The 22,500-nt window shown below is 50.7% G+C and overlaps 1 protein-coding gene across 1 annotated transcript in view; it reads left to right on the top strand.

The window, feature by feature from the left end:
* The window catches only part of pkd1a (polycystic kidney disease 1a), a 92,220-nt gene that overhangs the window by 49,523 nt on the left and 20,197 nt on the right, over window positions 1-22,500 (top strand). The window contains exons 26-43 of the mRNA XM_056587352.1: window positions 796-1,138; window positions 1,472-1,712; window positions 1,899-2,058; window positions 4,544-4,696; window positions 5,209-5,353; window positions 5,609-5,932; window positions 8,851-8,939; window positions 10,903-11,239; window positions 11,985-12,165; window positions 15,951-16,209; window positions 16,727-16,922; window positions 17,376-17,546; window positions 18,736-18,879; window positions 18,972-19,182; window positions 19,759-19,885; window positions 20,680-20,799; window positions 20,972-21,021; window positions 22,092-22,306. Of these exons, the coding sequence (XP_056443327.1) occupies window positions 796-1,138; window positions 1,472-1,712; window positions 1,899-2,058; window positions 4,544-4,696; window positions 5,209-5,353; window positions 5,609-5,932; window positions 8,851-8,939; window positions 10,903-11,239; window positions 11,985-12,165; window positions 15,951-16,209; window positions 16,727-16,922; window positions 17,376-17,546; window positions 18,736-18,879; window positions 18,972-19,182; window positions 19,759-19,885; window positions 20,680-20,799; window positions 20,972-21,021; window positions 22,092-22,306 (3,466 nt within the window). The remainder of the gene's footprint in view (window positions 1-795; window positions 1,139-1,471; window positions 1,713-1,898; window positions 2,059-4,543; window positions 4,697-5,208; window positions 5,354-5,608; window positions 5,933-8,850; window positions 8,940-10,902; window positions 11,240-11,984; window positions 12,166-15,950; window positions 16,210-16,726; window positions 16,923-17,375; window positions 17,547-18,735; window positions 18,880-18,971; window positions 19,183-19,758; window positions 19,886-20,679; window positions 20,800-20,971; window positions 21,022-22,091; window positions 22,307-22,500) is intronic.

Genomic DNA, 22,500 nt, shown 5'->3' with positions numbered 1-22,500 from the left:
CACACACACACACACACACACACACACACACACCTACACACCTACACACCCACACACAGACCTACACACCCACACACCCACACACATACACACATACACACACACATACACACACACACATAGATATATATTATAACCCTGCTCTTCTCAATGCTGTGGAATGCTCCGTTCCCTTACATGGACCTTCCCGACTTCCGGCGCTGAATTATTTTTCGATTAATTTGCCGTTACTAAGCATTCTAACCGCTGTAAAGAAAAGTGGATTTTTTGCCTCTGATTCACCTCTTTGGTATCACTCCTCAAGTAGTCCGGTAACTTGTCGACCCCAGCGTGTTCAGTTGCTAAGCGACGTCAAAGTCTTTGGCGGACTATTTCTCTGCTGATCAACACTACGAATGGTAATTGTAAGAAGACACACCAAGTGAAGTTATTTGTTAGTTTTGGCTAGTAGCCGTGTAATAAGCGGGATAATGTATAGAACGTATAGAACGACTGTCATTATCGAAAATAAGCCCCTTCAGGGCGAAGCAAGACACCTCTGCTCATGTCTGGGTCCGGTTCGGTGGCGGGTGGGGTCTGTGGTTGACTCTCTCTCTCTCTCTCTCTCTCTCTCTCTCTCTCTCTCTCTCTCTCTCTCTCTCCCTCTCCCTCTCCCTCTCCCTCTCTCCGTCTCCCTCTCTTTCCCTGTCTCTGTCTCTGTCTCTGTCTCTGTCTCTGTCTCTCTCTCTCTCTCTCTCTCTCTCTCTCTCTCTCTCTCTCTCTCTCTCTCTCTCTCCCCCCCCCCCTCCCCCCCAGCGCTGGACGGCCAGTCGTCATGGTAACCAGAGCCTGGTGCTGGACTCCTCCTCCACCACCACGGGGAGGGAGGGTCTGAACCTGGTCCTGAAACGGGGCGTGCTGCGTCACGGCCACGCCTACATCTTCACGCTGCATGTCACCGACGGCAACCTGGACGGGGAGGGGGCCGCCTCCATCACGCTGTGGCCCAACATGCCCCCCTCAGGGGGGCGGTGCCAGCTGAGGGTGCTGGGGGGCGGAGCCGGGGCGCGGGGAGGAGCCCAGCGGACCCCCGGGGACCCCGGAGCTGAGGTCTGGCGGATCCGGACTCTGGTGGACCAGGTTCACTTCAACTGCTCAGGTGAGAACCCAGCACTCTCTTATTAACCGCTCTCAACTGAGTGCTCTGTTCTTCACCGAGTGCTCTACTGAGTGCCCCCCCCCAGGTCCCCCTCCCCCCTCTCCCCTTCTCCCTCCCCCCTCCCCCCTCCTCCCTCCTCCACAGCCTCTGTTGATCTGCAGCTCAGCGAGGAGTCGCCTCCTAACCTCGTATTGACTCCTCTATCTCATCCTCCCCCACTTCCCCCTCCCCCTCTCCCCCCCACCTCACCCACCACACACACACCCTCCCATCCCCCCTCCCCACCTCCCCCTCACCCACCACACACACCCTCCCCTCCCCCCTCCCCCCCAGGCTACAGCGACGCCGGCCCCTCGGAGACCCCCTCGGGGACCCCCTCGGGGACCCCCCTCCTGTACTCCCTGCTGGTGACGCGGTGCCGGGAGGAAGTGTGCGAGGACTTTGTGGTGTACCGCGGGACCAGCCCCGAGCACGCCGCCTACCTGCCCCCGGGCTTCGCCGCCGCCCGCCACCGGCTGGCCGTGTCGGTGACGGTGGAGGACCACCAGGGGGCGGCCATCACCGCGCTGAACAGGTGAGCTCAACAAGGTGTGGCGCTGCGGGCAGGAGAGCGGGTTACAATGTGATGATGGAGACCTGTGTGTGTGTGTGTGTGTGTGTGTGTGTGTGTGTGTGTGTGTGTGTGTGTGTGTGTGTGTGTGTGTGTGTGTGTGTGTGTGTGTGTGTGTGTGTGTGTGTGTGCGTGTGTGTTCTCTTCCAGGTCCATGGAGGTGTTGCTGCCGGACCCGCCCCCTGGCTACAGCAGCCTCCCCCATTGGCTGGCTGAGCTGACGGGCAGCAGACTGATGGAGCTGCTGAAGCAGGGAGACTCTCAGAGGGTGAGGGAGATGAGCCTGGCCCTCATCACCGCACTCAACGAGGTAGGAGGCTCACTCCCTCACTCACTGCTCCTCACTCACTCACTGCTCCTCACTCACTCACTCACTGCTCCTCACTCACTCACTCACTGCTCCTCACTCACTCACTCACTCACTCACTCACTCACTGCTCCTCACTCACTCACTCACTGCTCCTCACTCACTCACTCACTCACTGCTCCTCACTCACTCACTCACTGCTCCTCACTCACTGCTCCTCACTCACTGCTCCTCACTCACTCACTCACTGTTCCTCACTCCCTCACTCACTGCTCCTCACTCACTCACTGCTCCTCACTCGCTCACTCACTGCTCCTCACTCACTCACTCACTGCTCCTCACTCACTCACTCACTGCTCCTCACTCACTCACTGCTCCTCACTCACTCACTCACTGCTCCTCACTCACTCACTGCTCCTCACTCCCTCACTCACACACTCACGGCTCCTCCCTACCTCACTGCTCCTCACTCACTCACTGCTCCTCACTCACTCACTCACTACTCCTCACTCACTCACTCTCTGCTCCTCACTCACTCACTCACTGCTCCTCACTCACTCACTCACTCACTGCTCCTCACTCACTCACTCAATGCTCCTCACTCACTCACTCACTGCTCACTCACTCACTCACTGCTCCTCACTCACTCACTCACTGCTCCTCACTCACTCACTGCTCCTCACTCACTCACTCACTGCTCCTCACTCACTCACTGACTGCTCCTCACTCACTCACTCACTGCTCCTCACTGCTCCTCACTCACTGCTCCTCACTCCCTCACTCACTGCTCCTCATTCACTCACTCACTGCTCCCTCACTCAATGCTCCCTCACTCACTCACTGCTCCCTCACTCACTCACTGCTCCCTCACTCACTGCTCCCTCACTCACTCACTGCTCCCTCACTCACTCACTGCTCCTCACTCACTCACTCACTCACTCACTGCTCCTCACTCACTCACTGCTTCTCCCTCTCTCACTGCTTCCTCACTCACTGCTCCCTCACTCACTGCTCCCTCACTCACTCACTGCTCCATCACTCACTGCTCCCTCACTCACTCACTGCTCCATCACTCACTGCTCCCTCACTCACTCACTGCTCCCTCACTCACTCACTGCTCCCTCACTCACTCACTGCTCCTCACTCACTCACTCACTCACTGCTCCTCACTCACTCACTGCTTCTCCCTCTCTCACTGCTTCCTCACTCACTACTCCCTCACTCACTGCTCCTTCCCTCACTCACTCCCTTACTCACTCACTGCTCCTAACTTACTTCTCCTTACTCACTCACTCACTCACTCACTCACTCACTCACTCACTGCTCCCTCACTCACTCATTCACTCACTCACTGCTCCTCAATCACTCACTCACTCACTCAATCACTCACTCACTCACTGCTCCTCACTCACTCACTCACTGCTCCCTCACTCACTCATTCACTCACTCACTGCTCCTCACTCCCTCACTCACTGCTCCTCACTCACTCACTCACTCACTGCTCCCTCACTCAATGCTCCCTCACTCACTCACTGTTCCATCACTCACTCACTGCTCCCTCACTCACTGCTCCCTCACTCACTCACTGCTCCATCACTCACTGCTCCCTGACTCACTCACTGCTCCCTCACTCACTGCTCCCTCACTCACTGCTCCCTCACTCACTCACTGCTCCCTCACTCACTCACTGCTCCTCACTCACTCACTCACTCACTGCTCCTCACTCACTCACTGCTTCTCCCTCTCTCACTGCTTCCTCACTCACTACTCCCTCACTCACTGCTCCTTCCCTCACTCACTCCCTTACTCACTCACTGCTCCTAACTTACTTCTCCTTACTCACTCACTCACTCACTCACTCACTCACTCACTGCTCCCTCACTCACTCATTCACTCACTCACTGCTCCTCAATCACTCACTCACTCACTCAATCACTCACTCACTCACTGCTCCTCACTCACTCACTCACTGCTCCCTCACTCACTCATTCACTCACTCACTGCTCCTCAATCACTCACTCACTCACTCATTCACTCACTCACTGCTCCTCAATCACTCACTCACACACTCAATCACTCACTCACTCACTGCTCCTCACTCACTCACTCACTGCTCACTCACTTACTCAAATAGTTGTAATGTTATTATTAACCAGGTTAGTGTTATTATTAACCAGGTTATAGTGTCATTATTAACCAGGTTATAGCGTTATTATTCACCTGGTTAGTTAGAGTTAGGGTGAGTTAGGGTTAGTTAGGGTTAGGGTTTGTTATGGTTAGTTAGGGTCAGTTAGGGTCGATTAGGGTTAGTAAGGGTTAGTAAGGGTATGTTAGGGTGAGTAAGGGTCAGTTAAGGCTAGGGTTAGGGTTGGTTAGGGTCGATTAGGGTTAGTAAGGGTTAGTTAGGGTTAGTTAAGGTGAGTGAGGGGTGGTTAGGGTTAGAGTTAGTGTGTCTGAGGACCTAAAGGGGCTCTCTCGTGTCCCGCAGTACGAACACACCCGGGGCCGGGCGCTGGTGTCCCTCTCCGAGCGCTCGTACCGCGCCAGCGTCCGCAGCAACATCACCCGCGCCCTGACGGCCCTGGACCTCAGCACGGTCAGCGACATCCAGCAGACATCGGCCACGCTGGCCCAGTGCACGGTGAGGGGGGGGGGGGGGGGTGATGGAGGCCCAGATACACAAACATACACGGTCCTTTGGTGTAAGTTAGAAGGTTGGTATGTAACAGCATGTGTGGAGGTCCCGATGTTCGCAAGACTATGTTCTTTATTTAGACATTCCTGTGTGTTTGTGTGTGCACGTGCGTGTGTCTGTGTGTGCGTGTGTCTGTGTGTGGGTGTGTTTTTGTGTGTGTGTGTGTGTGTGTGTGTGTGGGTGTGTTTTTTCATGTTTGTGTGTGTGTGTAAGTGTGTTTCTGTTTGTGTATGTGTGTGGTTGTGCGTGTGCGCGTGTGTGTGCGTGCGTGTCTGTGCATTTGTGTGTGTGTATGTGCGTATGTGTGTTTATGTGTGAGTTTGTGCGTGCGTGTCCGTGCGTTTGTGTGTGTGTGTGTGTGCGTGTGTGTGGGTGCGCGTGTGTGTGTGCGTGCGTGTCCGTGCGTCTTTGTGTCTGTGTGTGGGTGCGTGTGCGTGTGTGTGTGTGTGTGTGTCCAGGCGGTGAGCCGGGACTTCGTCTGTGAGGAGTGTCAGAACTCCACGCTGAACAAGCTGGAGTCGATGCTGGAGATCCTGCAGAGCGACACGCGGCAAGGGACGGTCACGCCCACCGAGATAGCAGACAACATCCTCAACATCATGGGTTGGGAGCGCGCACACAAACACACACACACACACACACACACACACACACACACACACACACACACACACACACACACACACAACATCATGGGTGGGGAGCGCGCACACACACACACACACACACTTGTTAGCCTCATTATCCTCGTTAGCATCGTTAGCCTTGTTAGCCTCGTTAGCCTCGTTAGCCTCGTTAGCCGCGTTAGCCGCGTTAGCCTCCACAGACAGAGCGCTGACCTCCCCCCCTCCCCCACAGGTGACCTCATCCACCAGGTCAGCCAGTCCTCCCAGCAGCCGGACCCCCCCCTCTCATCCCCGGTGTCCTCCCCCTTGGCCCCGCCCCCGGAGGGGTCCTCCTCGGAGGCGGGCGGGGCCTCGGAGGCGGGCGGGACCTCGGAGGCGGGGCCCCTGGGCGTGGCGGCGCGGGCCTACGGGCTCTCGGCGGTGCTGCTGCTCATCCTGATGCACGGCCGCGTGCTGAACGAGGAGCCGCTGGTCCTCAGAGGGGCCGAGATCGCCGCCACGGGCAAACTCACCGACCCCCAGAGCCTGCTGTGTTACCATGACAACGACAGCCCAGGTGGGCGCCGGGCGGCTGCGGGTGTGGGTGTGTGAGCGTATTAGTGTGTGAGCGTATCAGTGTGTGTGTGAGTGTGTGAGCGTATCAGTGTGTGAGCGTATCAGTGTGTGAGTGTGTGTGTGAGCGTATCAGTGTGTGAGTGTGTGTGTGAGCGTATCAGTGTGTGAGCGTATCAGTGTGTGTGTGAGTGTGTGAGCGTATCAGTGTGTGAGCGTATCAGTGTGTGTGTGAGTGTGAGCGTATCAGTGTGTGAGCGTATCAGTGTGTGTGTGAGTGTGTGAGCGTATCAGTGTGTGTGTGTGTGAGCGTATCAGTGTGTGTGTGAGTGTGTGAGTGTGTGTGTGAGCGTATCAGTGTGTGTGTGAGTGTGAGCGTATCAGTGTGTGAGCGTATCAGTGTGTGTGTGAGTGTGTGAGCGTATCAGTGTGTGTGTGTGTGAGCGTATCAGTGTGTGTGTGAGTGTGTGAGTGTGTGTGTGAGCGTATCAGTGTGTGTGTGAGTGTGTGAGCGTATCAGTGTGTGAGCGTATCAGTGTGTGTGTGAGTGTGTGAGCGTATCAGTGTGTGAGCGTATCAGTGTGTGAGTGAGTGTGTGAGCGTATCAGTGTGTGAGCGTATCAGTGTGTGTGTGAGTGTGTGAGTGTGTCAGTGTGTGAGTGTGTGAGTGTGTGTGTGAGCGTATCAGTGTGTGAGCGTATCAGTGTGTGAGTGAGTGTGTGAGCGTATCAGTGTGTGAGCGTATCAGTGTGTGTGTGAGTGTGTGAGTGTGTCAGTGTGTGAGTGTGTGAGTGAGTGTGTGAGCGTATCAGTGTGTGAGCGTATCAGTGTGTGAGCGTATCAGTGTGTGAGCGTATCAGTGTGTGAGTGTGTGTGTGAGCGTATCAGTGTGTGTGTGAGTGTGTGAGCGTATCAGTGTGTGAGCGTAAGAGTGTGTACGTGTGTGTGTGTGTGTGTGTGTGTATTTGTGTGCGTGTGTGTGGCGCTGTATGCCTGTGAGTGTGTGTTTGACTGTGTTTGTGTGTGTGAGTGTGTCTGTGTTTCTATGTGAGTGTGGGTGCGTGCGTGTGTCTGTATGCTTGTCTGTGTGTGTGTGTGTGTGTGTGTGTGTGTGTGTGTTTGTGTGCGTGTGTGCATGTAGTTGTATGTGTGTGTGTCCATGTATCCATCCTAGAATATTGTAATTGTGTTTATTCTGTGTTGTTGTTGTTGATGTTGTTGTAGTTGTGTTGTTGTTGATCTTGTGGTGGTTGTGTTGTTGTTGTGGTTCTGTTGTTGTCGTTGTGTAACTGTTGATGTTGATGTTGTTGCTGATGTTGTTGTGGTTGTGTTGTTGTTGAACTTGTTGTTGTTGTTGTGGTTGTTCATGTCATTGTCATTGTCTTCTTGTTTATGTTGTTGTAGTTGAGTTGAGGTTGTTGTTATTGTGATGTTGTAGTGGTTGTGTTGTTGTTTATGCTTTTTTGTTGTTGTTTTGTTATTGATGTTGTTTTAGTTGTGTTGTTGTTGAACTTGTTGTCATTGGGTTGTTGTTGATGTCATTGTATTGTTGATGTTGTTGTTGTTGTGTTGTTCATGTTGTCATTGTGTTGTTGTTAAGGTTGTTGTAGTTGAGTTGTTGTTGTTTTGTTGTTGTTGATCTTGTTGTGGTTGTGTTGTTGTTGTTGTCGTTGTATTGTTGATGATGTCGTTGTGTTGTGGTTGTTGTTGATGTCATTGTGCTGTGGTTGATGTTGTTTTGCTGTTGTTGACGTTGTTGTAGTTGTGTTGTTGTGGATGTTGTTGTGTTGATGTTGATCTTGTTGTCATTGTGTTTGTGATGTTATTGTGGTTGTTTTGTTGATGTTGTTGTCGTTGATCTTGTTGTGGTTGTGTTGTTGTTGTGGTTGTGTTGTTGTTGATCTTGTTGTCGTTATGTTGTTGTTGATGTCGTAGTTGTGATTTTGTCGTTGTTTTGTCGTTGTGGTGTACTTGATGTTGTGGTTGTGTGGTTTTTGATGTCGTTGTGTTGTTGTTGATGTCATGGTGTTGTTGATGTTGTGATTGTGTTGTTGTCGATGTGGTTGTGTCGTTGTTGTTGTTGTGTTGTTGTTGATCTTGTTGTTGTTCTGTTGTCGTTGTTTTGTTGATGTGGTTGTGGTTGTGTTGTTGTTGATCTTGATGTCGTTGTGGTGTTGTTGATGTCGTTGTTGTGATGTTGTTGATGTCGTTGTGGTGTTGTTGATGTTGTGGCTGTGTTGTTGTTGATGTTGTTGTGTTGTTGTTGATGTGGTTGTGTTGTTGTCGATGTGGTTGTTTTGTTGTTGATGTGGTTGTGTTGTGGTTGATGTGGTTGTGTTGTTGTGGATGTTGTTGTGTTGTTGTGGATGTGGTTGTTAAGGATGTGGTTGTGTTAAGGATGTGATTGTGTTGTTTTGGATGTGGTTGTGTTGTTGTTGTTGTTGATCTTCTTGTCGTTATGTTGTTGTTGTGTTGTCGTTGTTTTGTTGATGTGGTTGTGGTTGTGTTGTTGTTGATCTTGATGTCGTTGTGGTGTTGTTGATGTCGTTGTTGTGATGTTGTTGATGTTGTGGCTGTGTTTTTGTTGATGTGGTTGTGTTGTTGTTGATGTGGTTGTGTTGTTGTTGATGTGGTTGTGTTGTTGTTGATGTGGTTGTGTTGTTGTTGATGTGGTTGTGTTGTTGTTGATGTGGTTGTGTTGTTGTCGATGTGGTTGTGTTGTTGTTGATCTTGTTGTCGTTGTGGTGTTGTTGATGTCGTCGTTGTGATGTTGTTGATGTCGTTGTGGTGTTGTTGATGTTGTGGCTGTGTTGTTGTTGATGTGGTTGTGTTGTTGTTGATGTGGTTGTGTTGTTGTTGATGTGGTTGTGTTGTTGTCGATGTGGTTGCGTTGTTGTTGATGTGGTTGTGTTGTTGTTGCAGAGTGCCGCCGCTTCTCCATCCCCCGAGCGTTTAACAGCAGTCTGGGCAGAGCTGCTGCAGGGAACAGCGTCATGCAGCTGCTGTTTCAGGTACACGCACACAGGCACACAGGCACACACAGACACACACAAACACAAACACGCACACACACACCCTTACTGGAGCTCATTTTAAGCAGTTGTCAGAAGCTTGATGGTGTGCAATCAGCTAGCGGGGACAATCAGACCAGCGGCCATGAGCTGGGTGGGGGGGGGGGTTCTGAAAGCAGCCGGAGGGGGGGGGGGGGGTTGCAGGGGTCGGGCTCCATGGCTCCGCTCTGCTGCGTATGAACCCTAACCCTAGCCCCTCCCCTCCTCAAAGCTAACCCTACCCCTAACCCTAGCCCCTCCCCTCCTCATACCTAACCCTGGCCCTAGCCCCTCCCCTCCTCATACCTAACCCTGGCCCTAGCCCCTCCCCTTCTCATACCTAACCCTACCCCTAACCCTAGCCCCTCCCCTCCTCATACCTAACCCTGGCCCTAGCCCCTCCCCTTCTCATACCTAACCCTACCCCTAACCCTAGCCCCTCCCCTCCTCATACCTAACCCTAACCCTAGCCCCTCCCCTCCTCATACCTAACCCTACCCCTAACCCCTCCCCTCCTCATACCTAACCCTACCCCTAACCCTAGCCCCTCCCCTCCTCATACCTAACCCTGGCCCTAGCCCCTCCCCTTCTCATAGCTATGCATCATTTAGGGTTTTTATACACGCCAAGCTGTGACATCATTTACATTTAGAGCATTTTTTGATCCCATGACACACATATATACATATCTATGCAATAGATATGTATATATATATATGTATTTAACAATTATTCGCCGATGGCAAAGTGAATAGTGGGGAATAGCCCCCGAGACTGAAGGTTGAGGGGGCTATTCCCCACTATTCACGGAGACTTGGGTGAATAATTGTTTTAGCATACACTACACGTGAAAATATACAACATAAAAATATTTTTCCAGGATTTATTTAATTTTATTAGGAAACAAAGCGGGACATTTTGAAATGAAAACAGTATCCTGAGTTTGAGATCTCAATCATGGGATATTGCCCAATATCCCGAGATAGCGAACCAATCTAATTGTGCCATCTTAGGAGGTTCACGTGCAGCATATGCTACATATATATACCCCATGGACCCATGTGACCCGAGCACCCCCCTCTAGGTGGAGCCCAACCCCTTCCCCTTCAACTACGTCCCTAACTACACCTCTCCCCCCCTCTAGGTGGAGCCCAACCCCTTCCCCTTCAACTACGTCCCTAACTACACCTCTCCCCCGCTCTAGGTGGAGCCCAACCCCTTCCCCTTCAACTACGTCCCTAACTACACCTCTCTCCCCCTCTAGGTGGAGCCCAACCCCTTCCCCTTCAACTACGTCCCTAACTACACCTCTCCCCCCCTCTAGGTGGAGCCCAACCCCTTCCCCTTCAACTACGTCCCTAACTACACCTCTCCCCCCCTCTAGGTGGAGCCCAACCCCTTCCCCTTCAACTACGTCCCTAACTACACCTCTCCCCCCCTCTAGGTGGAGCCCAACCCCTTCCCCTTCAACTACGTCCCTAACTACACCTCTCCCCCCCTCTAGGTGGAGCCCAACCCCTTCCCCTTCAACTACGTCCCTAACTACACCTCTCCCCCCCTCTAGGTGGAGCCCAACCCGTTCCCCTTCAACTACGTCCCTAACTACACCTCTCCCCCCCTCTAGGTGGAGCCCAACCCCTTCCCCTTCAACTACGTCCCTAAATACACCTCTCCCCCCCTCTAGGTGGAGCCCAACCCCTTCCCCTTCAACTACGTCCCTAACTACACCTCTCCCCCCCTCTAGGTGGAGCCCAACCCCTTCCCCTTCAACTACGTCCCTAACTACACCTCTCCCCCCCTCTAGGTGGAGCCCAACCCCTTCCCCTTCAACTACGTCCCTAACTACACCTCTCCCCCCCTCTAGGTGGAGCCCAACCCCTTCCCCTTCAACTACGTCCCTAACTACACCTCTCCCCCGCTCTAGGTGGAGCCCAACCCCTTCCCCTTCAACTACGTCCCTAACTACACCGTTTCCACGGAGGTGGCCTCCATGGAGTTCCGGACGCAGAACGGGACTCAGATCCCCATCTCGGGTCTGGACGACAGCCAGGCCATCACCGTTGCCGTTAATAACGGCACTGTGGGCGGAGGAGGAGGGGGGGTGGCGGACGGATGGGCGGAGCCCCCCAGGAGGGCGGGGGTCCCTACCGCCGGCGCCGCCAACATCAGCCGCTGTGACTCCGTCATCGTCCGCGTCAGCACGGGGAACGCCAACCGGCAGGCGGGTGTGTTCGTCACGCTCAACTTCACCGCCCGGCACGGTAGGAGCGCCCCATTGGTCGGTTTAGTTGTGAGGCCGCCCCATTGGTCGGTGTATTAGTGGGGCCGCCCCATTGGTCTGTTTATCAGTAAGGCCGCCCCATTGGTTCGGTTCGGCGGCGGAGCCAGGCAGTCACACGACAAACTGACAAATCTGTTTCTGTGCGGAATCTCCCTGCTTCTGAAATGCACGAACATCTCCGCCCAGTGCTCGTCCGTTGGTCCACAGATTCGTATTTATGCTCTGAAGGGAGGGGGATAGGGAAGTGGTTGGTAATATTCAAATGTACCTCCTTCCTACGTAAGAGTCCGCGCCAAAACTGACTCGCTCGTAACTGTACTGGGGTACTTTCCGAAATGCATGTCTCACTCATGAGCTCAAAAGCATGCACAGACTTATCTCTAAGTTTGTATGCGTGTGGCAGCCTCAGAGATCCAAAACAACATCCCCAATCCCAGGAAAAGTGTTGTTTTCATAATATATGTCACCTTTCAGAGTTGAACCAAAAACGTTTAGTTGAACTATAAACTTATATATATTTATATGTATAGATATGAACTTCCTATAAACGTATCGTTATTTCTGAAGGTCATTTCTGAACCATCAGAAATAACGATACAATTATAGTTAAACGTTTAGTTTAACTATAAACTTTTATTAACAGTATATATATATATGTATATATATATGTATATATATAAAGGTATCTTCATTTCTGTTAAGACCTCACCGCTCTCTTCCTCCAGATGACAGAGAGGGCGTAGCGTCTGAGGAAGAGGAGGAGGAGGAGCCCTTCATCACGACCTACCTCCACTCCCACCCGCTGCCCAACGAGTTCAACTGCACCGACAGGAAGAGGATCACCCTGAGCCAGACCCGGGGGCACCAGCCCGACCACAGGAAGTACACCGTCTTCCTGTCCCCGGAGTAAGAACCCTTTCAGTGTGAACAGGTTTCTGTATTTAGTTATTTCTGGATGGCTCACCTCATCAGGGCGTTAATCAGGATCAGGTGCTCATTGGAAATGACAGGTCCCAGACGCACACACTGAACCTGCACTATGTTAGCTGTAGCTAAACTCAACCACTAGAGGTTATATAGCTGTAGCTAAACTCAACCACTAGAGGTAATGTAGCTGTAGCTAAACTCAACCACTAGAGGTAATATAGCTGTAGCTAAACTCAACCACTGGAGGTAATGTAGCTGTAGCTAAACTCAACCACTAGAGGTAATGTAGCTGTAGCTAAACTCAACAACTAGAGGTAATAAAGCTGTAGCTCAACTCAACCACTAGAGGTAATGTAGCTGTAGCTAAACTCAACCACTAGAGGTAATGTAGCTGTAGTTAAACTCAACCACTAGAGGTAATGTAGCTGTAGCTAAACTCAACCACTAGAGGTAATATAGCTGTAGCTAATCTCAACCACTAGAGGTAATGTAGCTGTAGCTAAACTCAACCACTAGAGGTAAAATAGATGTAGCTAAACTCAACCACTAGAGGTAATATAGCTGTAGCTAAACTCAACCACTAGAGGTAATGTAGCTGTAGCTAAACTCAACCACTAGAGGTAATATAGCTGTAGCTAATCTCAACCACTAGAGGTAATGTAGCTGTAGCTAAACTCAACCACTAGAGGTAATATTGCTGTAGCTAAACTCAACCACTAGAGGTTCTATAGCTGTAGCTAAACTCAACCACTAGAGGTAATATAGCTGTAGCTAAACTCAACCACTAGAGGTAATATAGCTGTAGCTAAACTCAACCACTAGAGGTAATTTAGCTGTAGCTAAACTCAACCACTAGAGGTAATATAGCTGTAGCTAAACTCAACCACTAGAGGTAATATAGCTGTAGCTAAACTCAACCACTAGAGGTAATGTAGCTGTAGTTAAACTCAACCACTAGAGGTAATGTAGCTGTAGCTAAACTCAACCACTAGAGGTAATATAGCTGTAGCTAATCTCAACCACTAGAGGTAATGTAGCTGTAGCTAAACTCAACCACTAGAGGTAAAATAGATGTAGCTAAACTCAACCACTAGAGGTAATATAGCTGTAGCTAAACTCAACCACTAGAGGTAATGTAGCTGTAGCTAAACTCAACCACTAGAGGTAATATAGCTGTAGCTAATCTCAACCACTAGAGGTAATGTAGCTGTAGCTAAACTCAACCACTAGAGGTAATATAGCTGTAGCTAAACTCAACCACTAGAGGTTCTATAGCTGTAGCTAAACTCAACCACTAGAGGTAATATAGCTGTAGTTAAACTCAACCACTAGAGGTAATATAGCTGTAGCTAAACTCAACCACTAGAGGTAATTTAGCTGTAGCTAAACTCAACCACTAGAGGTAATATAGCTGTAGCTAAACTCAACCACTAGAGGTAATATAGCTGTAGCTAAACTCAACCACTAGAGGTAATGTAGCTGTAGCTAAACTCAACCACTGGAGGTAATGTAGCTGTAGCTAAACTCAACCACTAGAGGTAATGTAGCTGTAGCTAAACTCAACCACTAGAGGTAATATAGCTGTAGCTAACCTCAACCACTAGAGGTAATATAGCTGTAGCTAAACTCAACCACTAGAGGTTATATAGCTGTAGCTAAACTCAACCACTAGAGGTAATGTAGCTGTAGCTAACCTCAACCACTAGAGGTAATGTAGCTGTAGCTAAACTCAACCACTAGAGGTAATATATCTGTAGCTAAACTCAACCACTAGAGGTAATGTAGCTGTAGCTCAACTCAACCACTAGAGGTAATATAGCTGTAGTTAAACTCAACCACTAGAGGTAATGTAGCTGTAGCTAAACTCAACCACTAGAGGTAATGTAGCTGTAGCTAAACTCAACCACTAGAGGTAATATAGCTGAAGCTAAACTCAACCACTAGAGGTAATATAGCTGTAGCTAAACTCCACCACTAGAGGTAATGTAGCTGTAGCTAAACTCAACCACTAGAGGTAATGTAGCTGTAGCTAAACTCAACCACTAGAGGTAATGTAGCTGTAGCTAAACTCAACCACTAGAGGTAATGTAGCTGTAGCTAAACTCAACCACTAGAGGTAATATAGCTGTAGCTAATCTCAACCACTAGAGGTAATGTAGCTGTAGCTAAACTCAACCACTAGAGGTAATATTGCTGTAGCTAAACTCAACCACTAGAGGTTCTATAGCTGTAGCTAAACTCAACCACTAGAGGTAATATAGCTGTAGCTAAACTCAACCACTAGAGGTAATATAGCTGTAGCTAAACTCAACCACTAGAGGTAATTTAGCTGTAGCTAAACTCAACCACTAGAGGTAATATAGCTGTAGCTAAACTCAACCACTAGAGGTAATATAGCTGTAGCTAAACTCAACCACTAGAGGTAATGTAGCTGTAGTTAAACTCAACCACTAGAGGTAATGTAGCTGTAGCTAAACTCAACCACTAGAGGTAATATAGCTGTAGCTAATCTCAACCACTAGAGGTAATGTAGCTGTAGCTAAACTCAACCACTAGAGGTAAAATAGATGTAGCTAAACTCAACCACTAGAGGTAATATAGCTGTAGCTAAACTCAACCACTAGAGGTAATGTAGCTGTAGCTAAACTCAACCACTAGAGGTAATATAGCTGTAGCTAATCTCAACCACTAGAGGTAATGTAGCTGTAGCTAAACTCAACCACTAGAGGTAATATAGCTGTAGCTAAACTCAACCACTAGAGGTTCTATAGCTGTAGCTAAACTCAACCACTAGAGGTAATATAGCTGTAGTTAAACTCAACCACTAGAGGTAATATAGCTGTAGCTAAACTCAACCACTAGAGGTAATTTAGCTGTAGCTAAACTCAACCACTAGAGGTAATATAGCTGTAGCTAAACTCAACCACTAGAGGTAATATAGCTGTAGCTAAACTCAACCACTAGAGGTAATGTAGCTGTAGCTAAACTCAACCACTGGAGGTAATGTAGCTGTAGCTAAACTCAACCACTAGAGGTAATGTAGCTGTAGCTAAACTCAACCACTAGAGGTAATATAGCTGTAGCTAAACTCAACCACTAGAGGTAATATAGCTGTAGCTAAACTCAACCACTAGAGGTTATATAGCTGTAGCTAAACTCAACCACTAGAGGTAATGTAGCTGTAGCTAACCTCAACCACTAGAGGTAATGTAGCTGTAGCTAAACTCAACCACTAGAGGTAATATATCTGTAGCTAAACTCAACCACTAGAGGTAATGTAGCTGTAGCTCAACTCAACCACTAGAGGTAATATAGCTGTAGTTAAACTCAACCACTAGAGGTAATGTAGCTGTAGCTAAACTCAACCACTAGAGGTAATGTAGCTGTAGCTAAACTCAACCACTAGAGGTAATGTAGCTGTAGCTAAACTCAACCACTAGAGGTAATATAGCTGAAGCTAAACTCAACCACTAGAGGTAATATAGCTGTAGCTAAACTCCACCACTAGAGGTAATGTAGCTGTAGCTAAACTCAACCACTAGAGGTAATGTAGCTGTAGCTAAACTCAACCACTAGAGGTAATGTAGCTGTAGCTAAACTCAACCACTAGAGGTAATGTAGCTGTAGCCAAAGCCACTTGGCGGCGCTAAGGGGAGCGTACATAGTGCAGCTTTAAACATGTAAACCCTTCCATGATATCTGGTGTTCTGAGCCCTGATTGGTCCTCTGTCTGGTGTTCTGAGCCCTGATTGGTCCCCTCCCAGGACCTACGACACCACCCTGGACTACTTCATCAACGTGACGACGCCCTGCTCCCCGGGGGGGGCGGGCGTCCTCTTGGAGGTGGGCGTGTTCGCCTCGCTCTGCCAGTACTTCAGTGAGAGCGAGAAGCAGTGGCGTACCGACGGCATGGTGCCGCTGGCCGCCACCAACGCCAGCCGCGCCGTCTGCCGCACGCGCCACCTCACCGCCTTCGCAGCCGGCCTCTTCGTCCCGGCCAACGCCATCAGCTTCATCCTGCCGGTACCTCAGGGTCCCCTTGGGGGGTGCGGGGGGTGTGAGTGTGTGTTGTGTGATTAAAGGGTGAGGGAGGGGGGGTGCTCAAACTGCTCATGAATTGAAGCCAATATTTCTCAGCATTTATTTTGCTCTACTTATTTTTATATAAATTTGATTGTAGGAGCCCCCGGTCAGGGGCCCCCACCCTGATGGCCCTCCTGGTGTTAACCTCTGCCCCCCCCCTGTAGGAGAGGTCCGGGGCCCCCATCCTGGTGGCCCTCCTGGTGTTAACCTCTGCCCCCCCCCCCTGTAGGAGCGGTCAGGGGCCCCCAGCCTGGTGGCCCTCCTGGTGTTAACCTCTGCCCCCCAGCCTGGTGGCCCTCCTGGTGTTAACCTCTGCCCCCCCCCCTGTAGGAGAGGTCCGGGGCCCCCAGCCTGGTGGCCCTCCTGGTGTTAACCTCTGCACCCCCCCCTGTAGGAGCGGTCAGGGGCCCCCACCCTGATGGCCCTCCTGGTGTTAACCTCTGCCCCCCCCCTGTAGGAGAGGTCCGGGGCCCCCAGCCTGGTGGCCCTCCTGGTGTGTGTGCTGGGGCTGCTGAGCCTGGGTGTGGCGGGGGCCGTGCTCCACAAGCTGGACCAGCTAGACCTGCGGCGTGCGGCCGTGGTGCCGCTCTGCGGCCGCGACGGCCTCTTCAAGTACGAGGTCCAGGTGAAGACGGGCTGGAGCCGCGGCGCAGGTAAGGGGGGGGGGCTGGGGGGCTAGAGAGGGGCCCGGGGGGAGGGGTCAGAGTCTAGCCTCCTCAGAGTCTAGTCTCTTCAGAGTCTAGTCTCCTCAGAGTCTAGGCTCCTCAGAGTCTCCTCAGAGTCTAGTCTCCTCAGAGTCTCCTCAGAGTCTCCTCAGAGTCTAGTCTCCTCAGAGTCTCCTCAGAGTCTCCTCAGAGTCTAGTCTCCTCAGAGTCTCCTCAGAGTCTCCTCAGAGTCTAGTCTCCTCAGAGTCTAGAGTCTCCTTAGGGTCTAGTCTCCTTAGGGTCTAGTCTCCTCAGAGTCTAGTCTCCTCAGAGTCTCGTCTCCTCAGAGTCTAGTCTCCTAAGAGTCTAGTCTCCTTAGGGTGAGAGAGGAGCCAGACTCTTCTGGGCTGAGCTGGTTCCAGGATTCGTCTGTAGCGTGATTCTGACCCCGCCCCCCCCCAGGCACCACCGCCCACGTGGGCGTCGGCCTGTACGGCCGCGAGAGCCGCAGCGGGCACCGCCACCTGGACAGCAAGGGCTCCTTCGCCCGCAACGCGCTGGACATCTTCCACGTCGCCACGGACACCAGCCTGGGCAGCCTGTGGAAGATACGAGTCTGGCACGACAACAAGGGTGGGTTCAGTCGCGCACTCAGGCACAGACGTACAAATACACATAAATACACAGACAGACACGCTCAGGCACTGACGCACAAATACACATAAATACACAGACAGACACACTCAGGCACTGACGCACAAATACACATAAATACACAGACAGACACGCTGAGGCACTGACGCACAAATACACATAAATACACGGACAGACACGCTGAGGCACTGACGCACAAATACACAGACAGACACACTCAGGCACTGACGCACAAATACACATAAATACACGGACAGACACGCTCAGATCACATCCTACGTGTCCTCTGCAGATGCTGGAGTCACAGTGAGTCTGTCCTCAGGCCTTAGTTAAAGGACACCCTGTGTCCCCTGTCCCCCTGTCCCAAGGTCTGTCCCTATAGTAACAGTACGTCTGTCCTCTGTCTGTCCCCATAGTAACAGTACGTCTGTCCTCTGTCTGTCCCTATAGTAACAGTACGTCTGTCCCTATAGTAACAGTACGTCTGTCTTCTGTCTGTCCCTATAGTAACAGTACGTCTGTCCTCTGTCTGTCCCCATAGTAACAGTACGTCTGTCCTCTGTCTGTCCCTATAGTAACAGTACGTCTGTCCCTATAGTAACAGTACGTCTGTCTTCTGTCTGTCCCTATAGTAACAGTACGTCTGTCCCTATAGTAATAGTACGTCTGTCCCTATAGTAACAGTACGTCTGTCTTCTGTCTGTCCCTATAGTAACAGTACGTCTGTCCTCTGTCTGTCCCCATAGTAACAGTACGTCTGTCCTCTGTCTGTCCCCATAGTAACAGTACGTCTGTCCTCTGTCTGTCCCCATAGCAACAGTACGTCTGTCCCTATCGTAACAGTACGTCTGTCTTCTGTCTGTCCCTATAGTAACAGTACGTCTGTCCCTATAGTAACAGGACGTCTGTCCTCTGTCCCTATAGTAACAGGACGTCTGTCCTCTGTCCCCATAGCAACAGTACGTCTGTCCCTATCGTAACAGTACGTCTGTCTTCTGTCTGTCCCTATAGTAACAGTGCGTCTGTCCTCTGTCCCTATAGTAACAGTGCGTTGGTCCTCTGTCTGTCCCCATAGTAACAGTGTGTCCATCCCCTGTCCTCAGGTCTGTCCCTCTATTAACAGTACGTCCGTCCCCACAGTAACAGTGTGTCTGTCCCCTGACCCCAGGTCTGTCCCCGGCCTGGCGGCTGCAGTACGTACTGGTCAGAGACATGCAGACGGGCAGCAGCTACTACTTCCTGGTGGAGGAGTGGCTTTCGGTGGACAACGAGAAGACGGACGGCCGGGTGGAGGTGGAGGTGGAGGCCACCGGTACGAGGCTGAATACCATGTTGACCCCTGACCCCTGACCTCTGACCCCTGACCACCTGACCTCAGACACTGACCCCTCCCCCCTCCCCCAGACGAGGCCTGTCTGCGTCGTGTTCCCCACCTGCTGGGCTACGAGCTGCAGCGGGCGCTGTGTGAGTCCCACCTGTGGCTGTCGCTGTGGGAGCGGCCGGCCCGCAGCCCCTTCACCCGCCTGCAGAGGGCGACATGCTGCGCTCTGCTGCTGCAGCTCTGCCTGCTGGCCAACGCGCTGTGGTACGGCACGGTGGTGGACCAGCGATACAGGTAGGAGCCCCAGCTCCATGTGTCTGTAGTGGGGCCCCCCAGGTAGGAGCCCCAGCTCCATGTGTCTGTAGTGGGGCCCCCCAGGTAGGAGCCCCAGCTCCATGTGTCTGTAGTGGGGCCCCCCAGGTAGGAGCCCCAGCTCCATGTGTCTGTAGTGGGGCCCCCCAGGTAGGAGCCCCAGCTCCATGTGTCTGTAGTGGGGCCCCCCAGGTAGGAGACCCAGCTCCATGTGTCTGTAGTGGGGCCCCCCTCAGTGTGTATCAGTGTGTATCAGTGTGTATCAGTGTGTATCGGTGTGTATCGGTGTGTATCGGTGTGTATCGGTGTGTATCGTGTGTATCGGTGTGTATCAGTGTGTATTCAGTGTGTATTCAGTGTGTACCGTGTGTATTCAGTGTGTATCGTGTGTATTCAGTGTGTATCGTGTGTATTCAGTGTGTATCGGTGTGTGTATCGTGTGTATTCGGTGTGTGTATCGTGTGTATTCAGTGTGTATCGTGTGTATTCAGTGTGTATCGTGTGTATTCAGTGTGTATCGTGTGTATTCAGTGTGTATCGTGTGTATCGTGTCCTCAGCCCGCGGGCGGCGTCCGGCCGGCTGAGCCTATCCTGGGACGCGTTGTGGGCGGGGCTTGTCAGCTGTGCGGCCGTCTATCCGCTGTACCTGCTGCTCTTCACCGTGTTCAGGATGAGCCGCAGCAAGGTACACGTGCACTAGCACTGAATACCCACGTGCACTAATAGGTACACACACGTGCACTAATAGGTACACACACGTGCACTAGCACTGAACACCCACGTGCACTAATAGGTACACACACGTGCACTAGCACTGAGCACCCACGTGCACTAATAGGTACACGCACGAGCACTAGCACTGAACACCCACGTGCACTAATAGGTACACACACGTGCACTAGCACTGAACACCCACGTGCACTAATAGGTATACACACGTGCACTAGCACTGAGCACCCACGTGCACTAATAGGTACACACACGAGCACTAGCACTGAACACCCACGTGCACTAATAGATATAAATACTGGTGCAGTATTACTGAACTCTCACGTGCACTAATAGGTAGACACACGTGCACTAGCACTGAACACCCACGTGCACTAATAGGTACACACACACGTGCACTAGCACTGAACACACACATGCACTAATAGGTACACACAGTCGTGCACTAGCACTGAACACCCACGTGCACTATTGGGCTCTACTAATGTGCTATTGCGCTCAGCTCACGTGCACTAGTCTGTAACTAGTCACCTGTTATTTACTGTAGCCATAGCACCCATCTTTTCCCTGTCCTTGTGTGTGTGTGTGTGTGTGTGTGTGTGTTTGTGTGGGTGTGTGTGTCCGTGTGTGTGTGTGTGTGTGTGTGTGTTTGCATACGTTTGTGGGTGTGTGTGTCTGTGTGTTTGTGTGTGGGTGTGTGTTTGTGTACGTGTGTGTGGTGCGTGTGCGTGTGCGTGTGTGTGTGTGTAGTGTGTGTCTGTAGAGCAGATCCCAGACCAGGCGGATCAGCAGTCGGTGGAGATCGATGACTTCCTGGACGCCTCCATCGGGGGCAGCTCCTTCCTGTTCCTCAACGGCGTCCACGACGAGGTTTAAATATATATATGAATATATATATGAACATATATATTCAAATATATATATATATATATATATATATATGAAGGCAGACAAGAAGAGAGCAGGAGTGATTGATCCTGGTGTCTGTGTTTGACAATATATTTCCAGGGGAGCTCATTAAGGTCTTTCATCTCTTTTCCAGACGAACTCTGAAGAGACCAACGTTGACTTCCCGTCTCCGTCCAACAAGAGGTGAGCGTATGAACGAGGATTTAATAAGCAGAGGAATGGAGGCAATTAAATGTGTTCTATCTACATAAATACATTTCAATAAGTCATTTATGCTATTTTATAATAACATCTATCTCGTCTCTAAAATGAATCTTACTGAAAGAAAGCATTTAAAAGAAAAGATGTCAACACAATAAAGTCCTTGAGTTGTGTTAGGAAGAGGCGGGTTTGACGAGGGATCAATACGAGATGGAGCGTTGGAGTCCCAGTCGATCAGGCCTCCTGCTGCACTGACAGACAGCGTGTTAGAAATAGAACTGACTGATTGGAGGCCTTTTGAGTGCCAGCTGATGAATGATGAACATTATGTTAATGTGGGTAGTAGTCATGATGTCCCCTCTGGGAGGAATAGAGTCATCCTATTGGTTCACCTCTAGAGTCATCCTATTGGTTCAGCTCTAGAGTCATTCTATTGGTTCACCTCTCATCCGTCTGTCCTCAGTGTTGAAAGTAATAGTCTTCTGATTGGTTCTCAGTGTGGACAGTAATAGAGTCATCTGATTGGTTCTCAGTGTGGACAGTAATAGAGTAATCTGATTGGTTCTCAGTTTGGACAGTAATAGAGTCATCTGATTGGTTCTTGGTGTGGACAGTAATAGAGTCATCTGATTGGTTCTCAGTGTGCACAGTAATAGAGCCATCTGATTGGTTCTCAGTGTGCACAGTAATAGAGTCATCTGATTGGTTCTCATTGTGGACAGTAATAGAGTAATCTGATTGGTTCTCAGTGTGGACAGTAATAGAGTCATCTGATTGGTTCTCGGTGTGGACAGTAATAGAGTCATCTGATTGGTTCTCGTCTGATTGGTTCTCAGTGTGGACAGTAATAGAGTCATCTGATTGGTTCTCAGTTTGGACAGTAATAGAGTCATCTGATTGGTTCTCAGTGTGGACAGTAATAGAGTCATCTGATTGGTTCTCGGTGTGGACAGTAATAGAGTCATCTGATTGGTTCTCAATGTGGACAGTAATAGAGTCATCTGATTGGTTCTCAGTGTAGACAGTAATGGAGTCTTCTGATTGGTTCTCAGTGTGGACAGCTGGACGCTGGCCGATCAGGAAGAGACAGACGACCGAGAGGATTGGCCGGAGATGGTGAGCGACGTGTCGGTGATTGGTGGAGCCGGCCTGGGGGCGGGGCTACCCCGGCTGAAGAGGGGTCAGGGCAGCAGGCACCTCGGCGTAGACATGACCTTTAACCCCGACGACCCACAAGGACAACGCCACAAACACTTCACCTCCTCAGGTAAGAGCAGAGGGCCAATCAGCATGGGCACATGTTAAACATCTCATTCTATAGGCTGCACATTAATTATTAACTAAACATGCAGACTGACCGAGCTGTTACTCATCTCCTGATGTTCTGCTTGGTAAAAGATTATGAAAACTGTCTTTGTGTCCACACACACACACACACACACACACACACACACACACACA

This window comes from Gadus chalcogrammus, chromosome 3 (genome assembly GCF_026213295.1).
Source record: "Gadus chalcogrammus isolate NIFS_2021 chromosome 3, NIFS_Gcha_1.0, whole genome shotgun sequence".
In the NCBI taxonomy this organism is placed as follows: Eukaryota; Metazoa; Chordata; class Actinopteri; order Gadiformes; family Gadidae; genus Gadus; species Gadus chalcogrammus.
The sequence above is the reverse complement of the archived record's forward strand: the minus strand, read 5'-3'. Positions and strand labels throughout refer to the sequence as shown.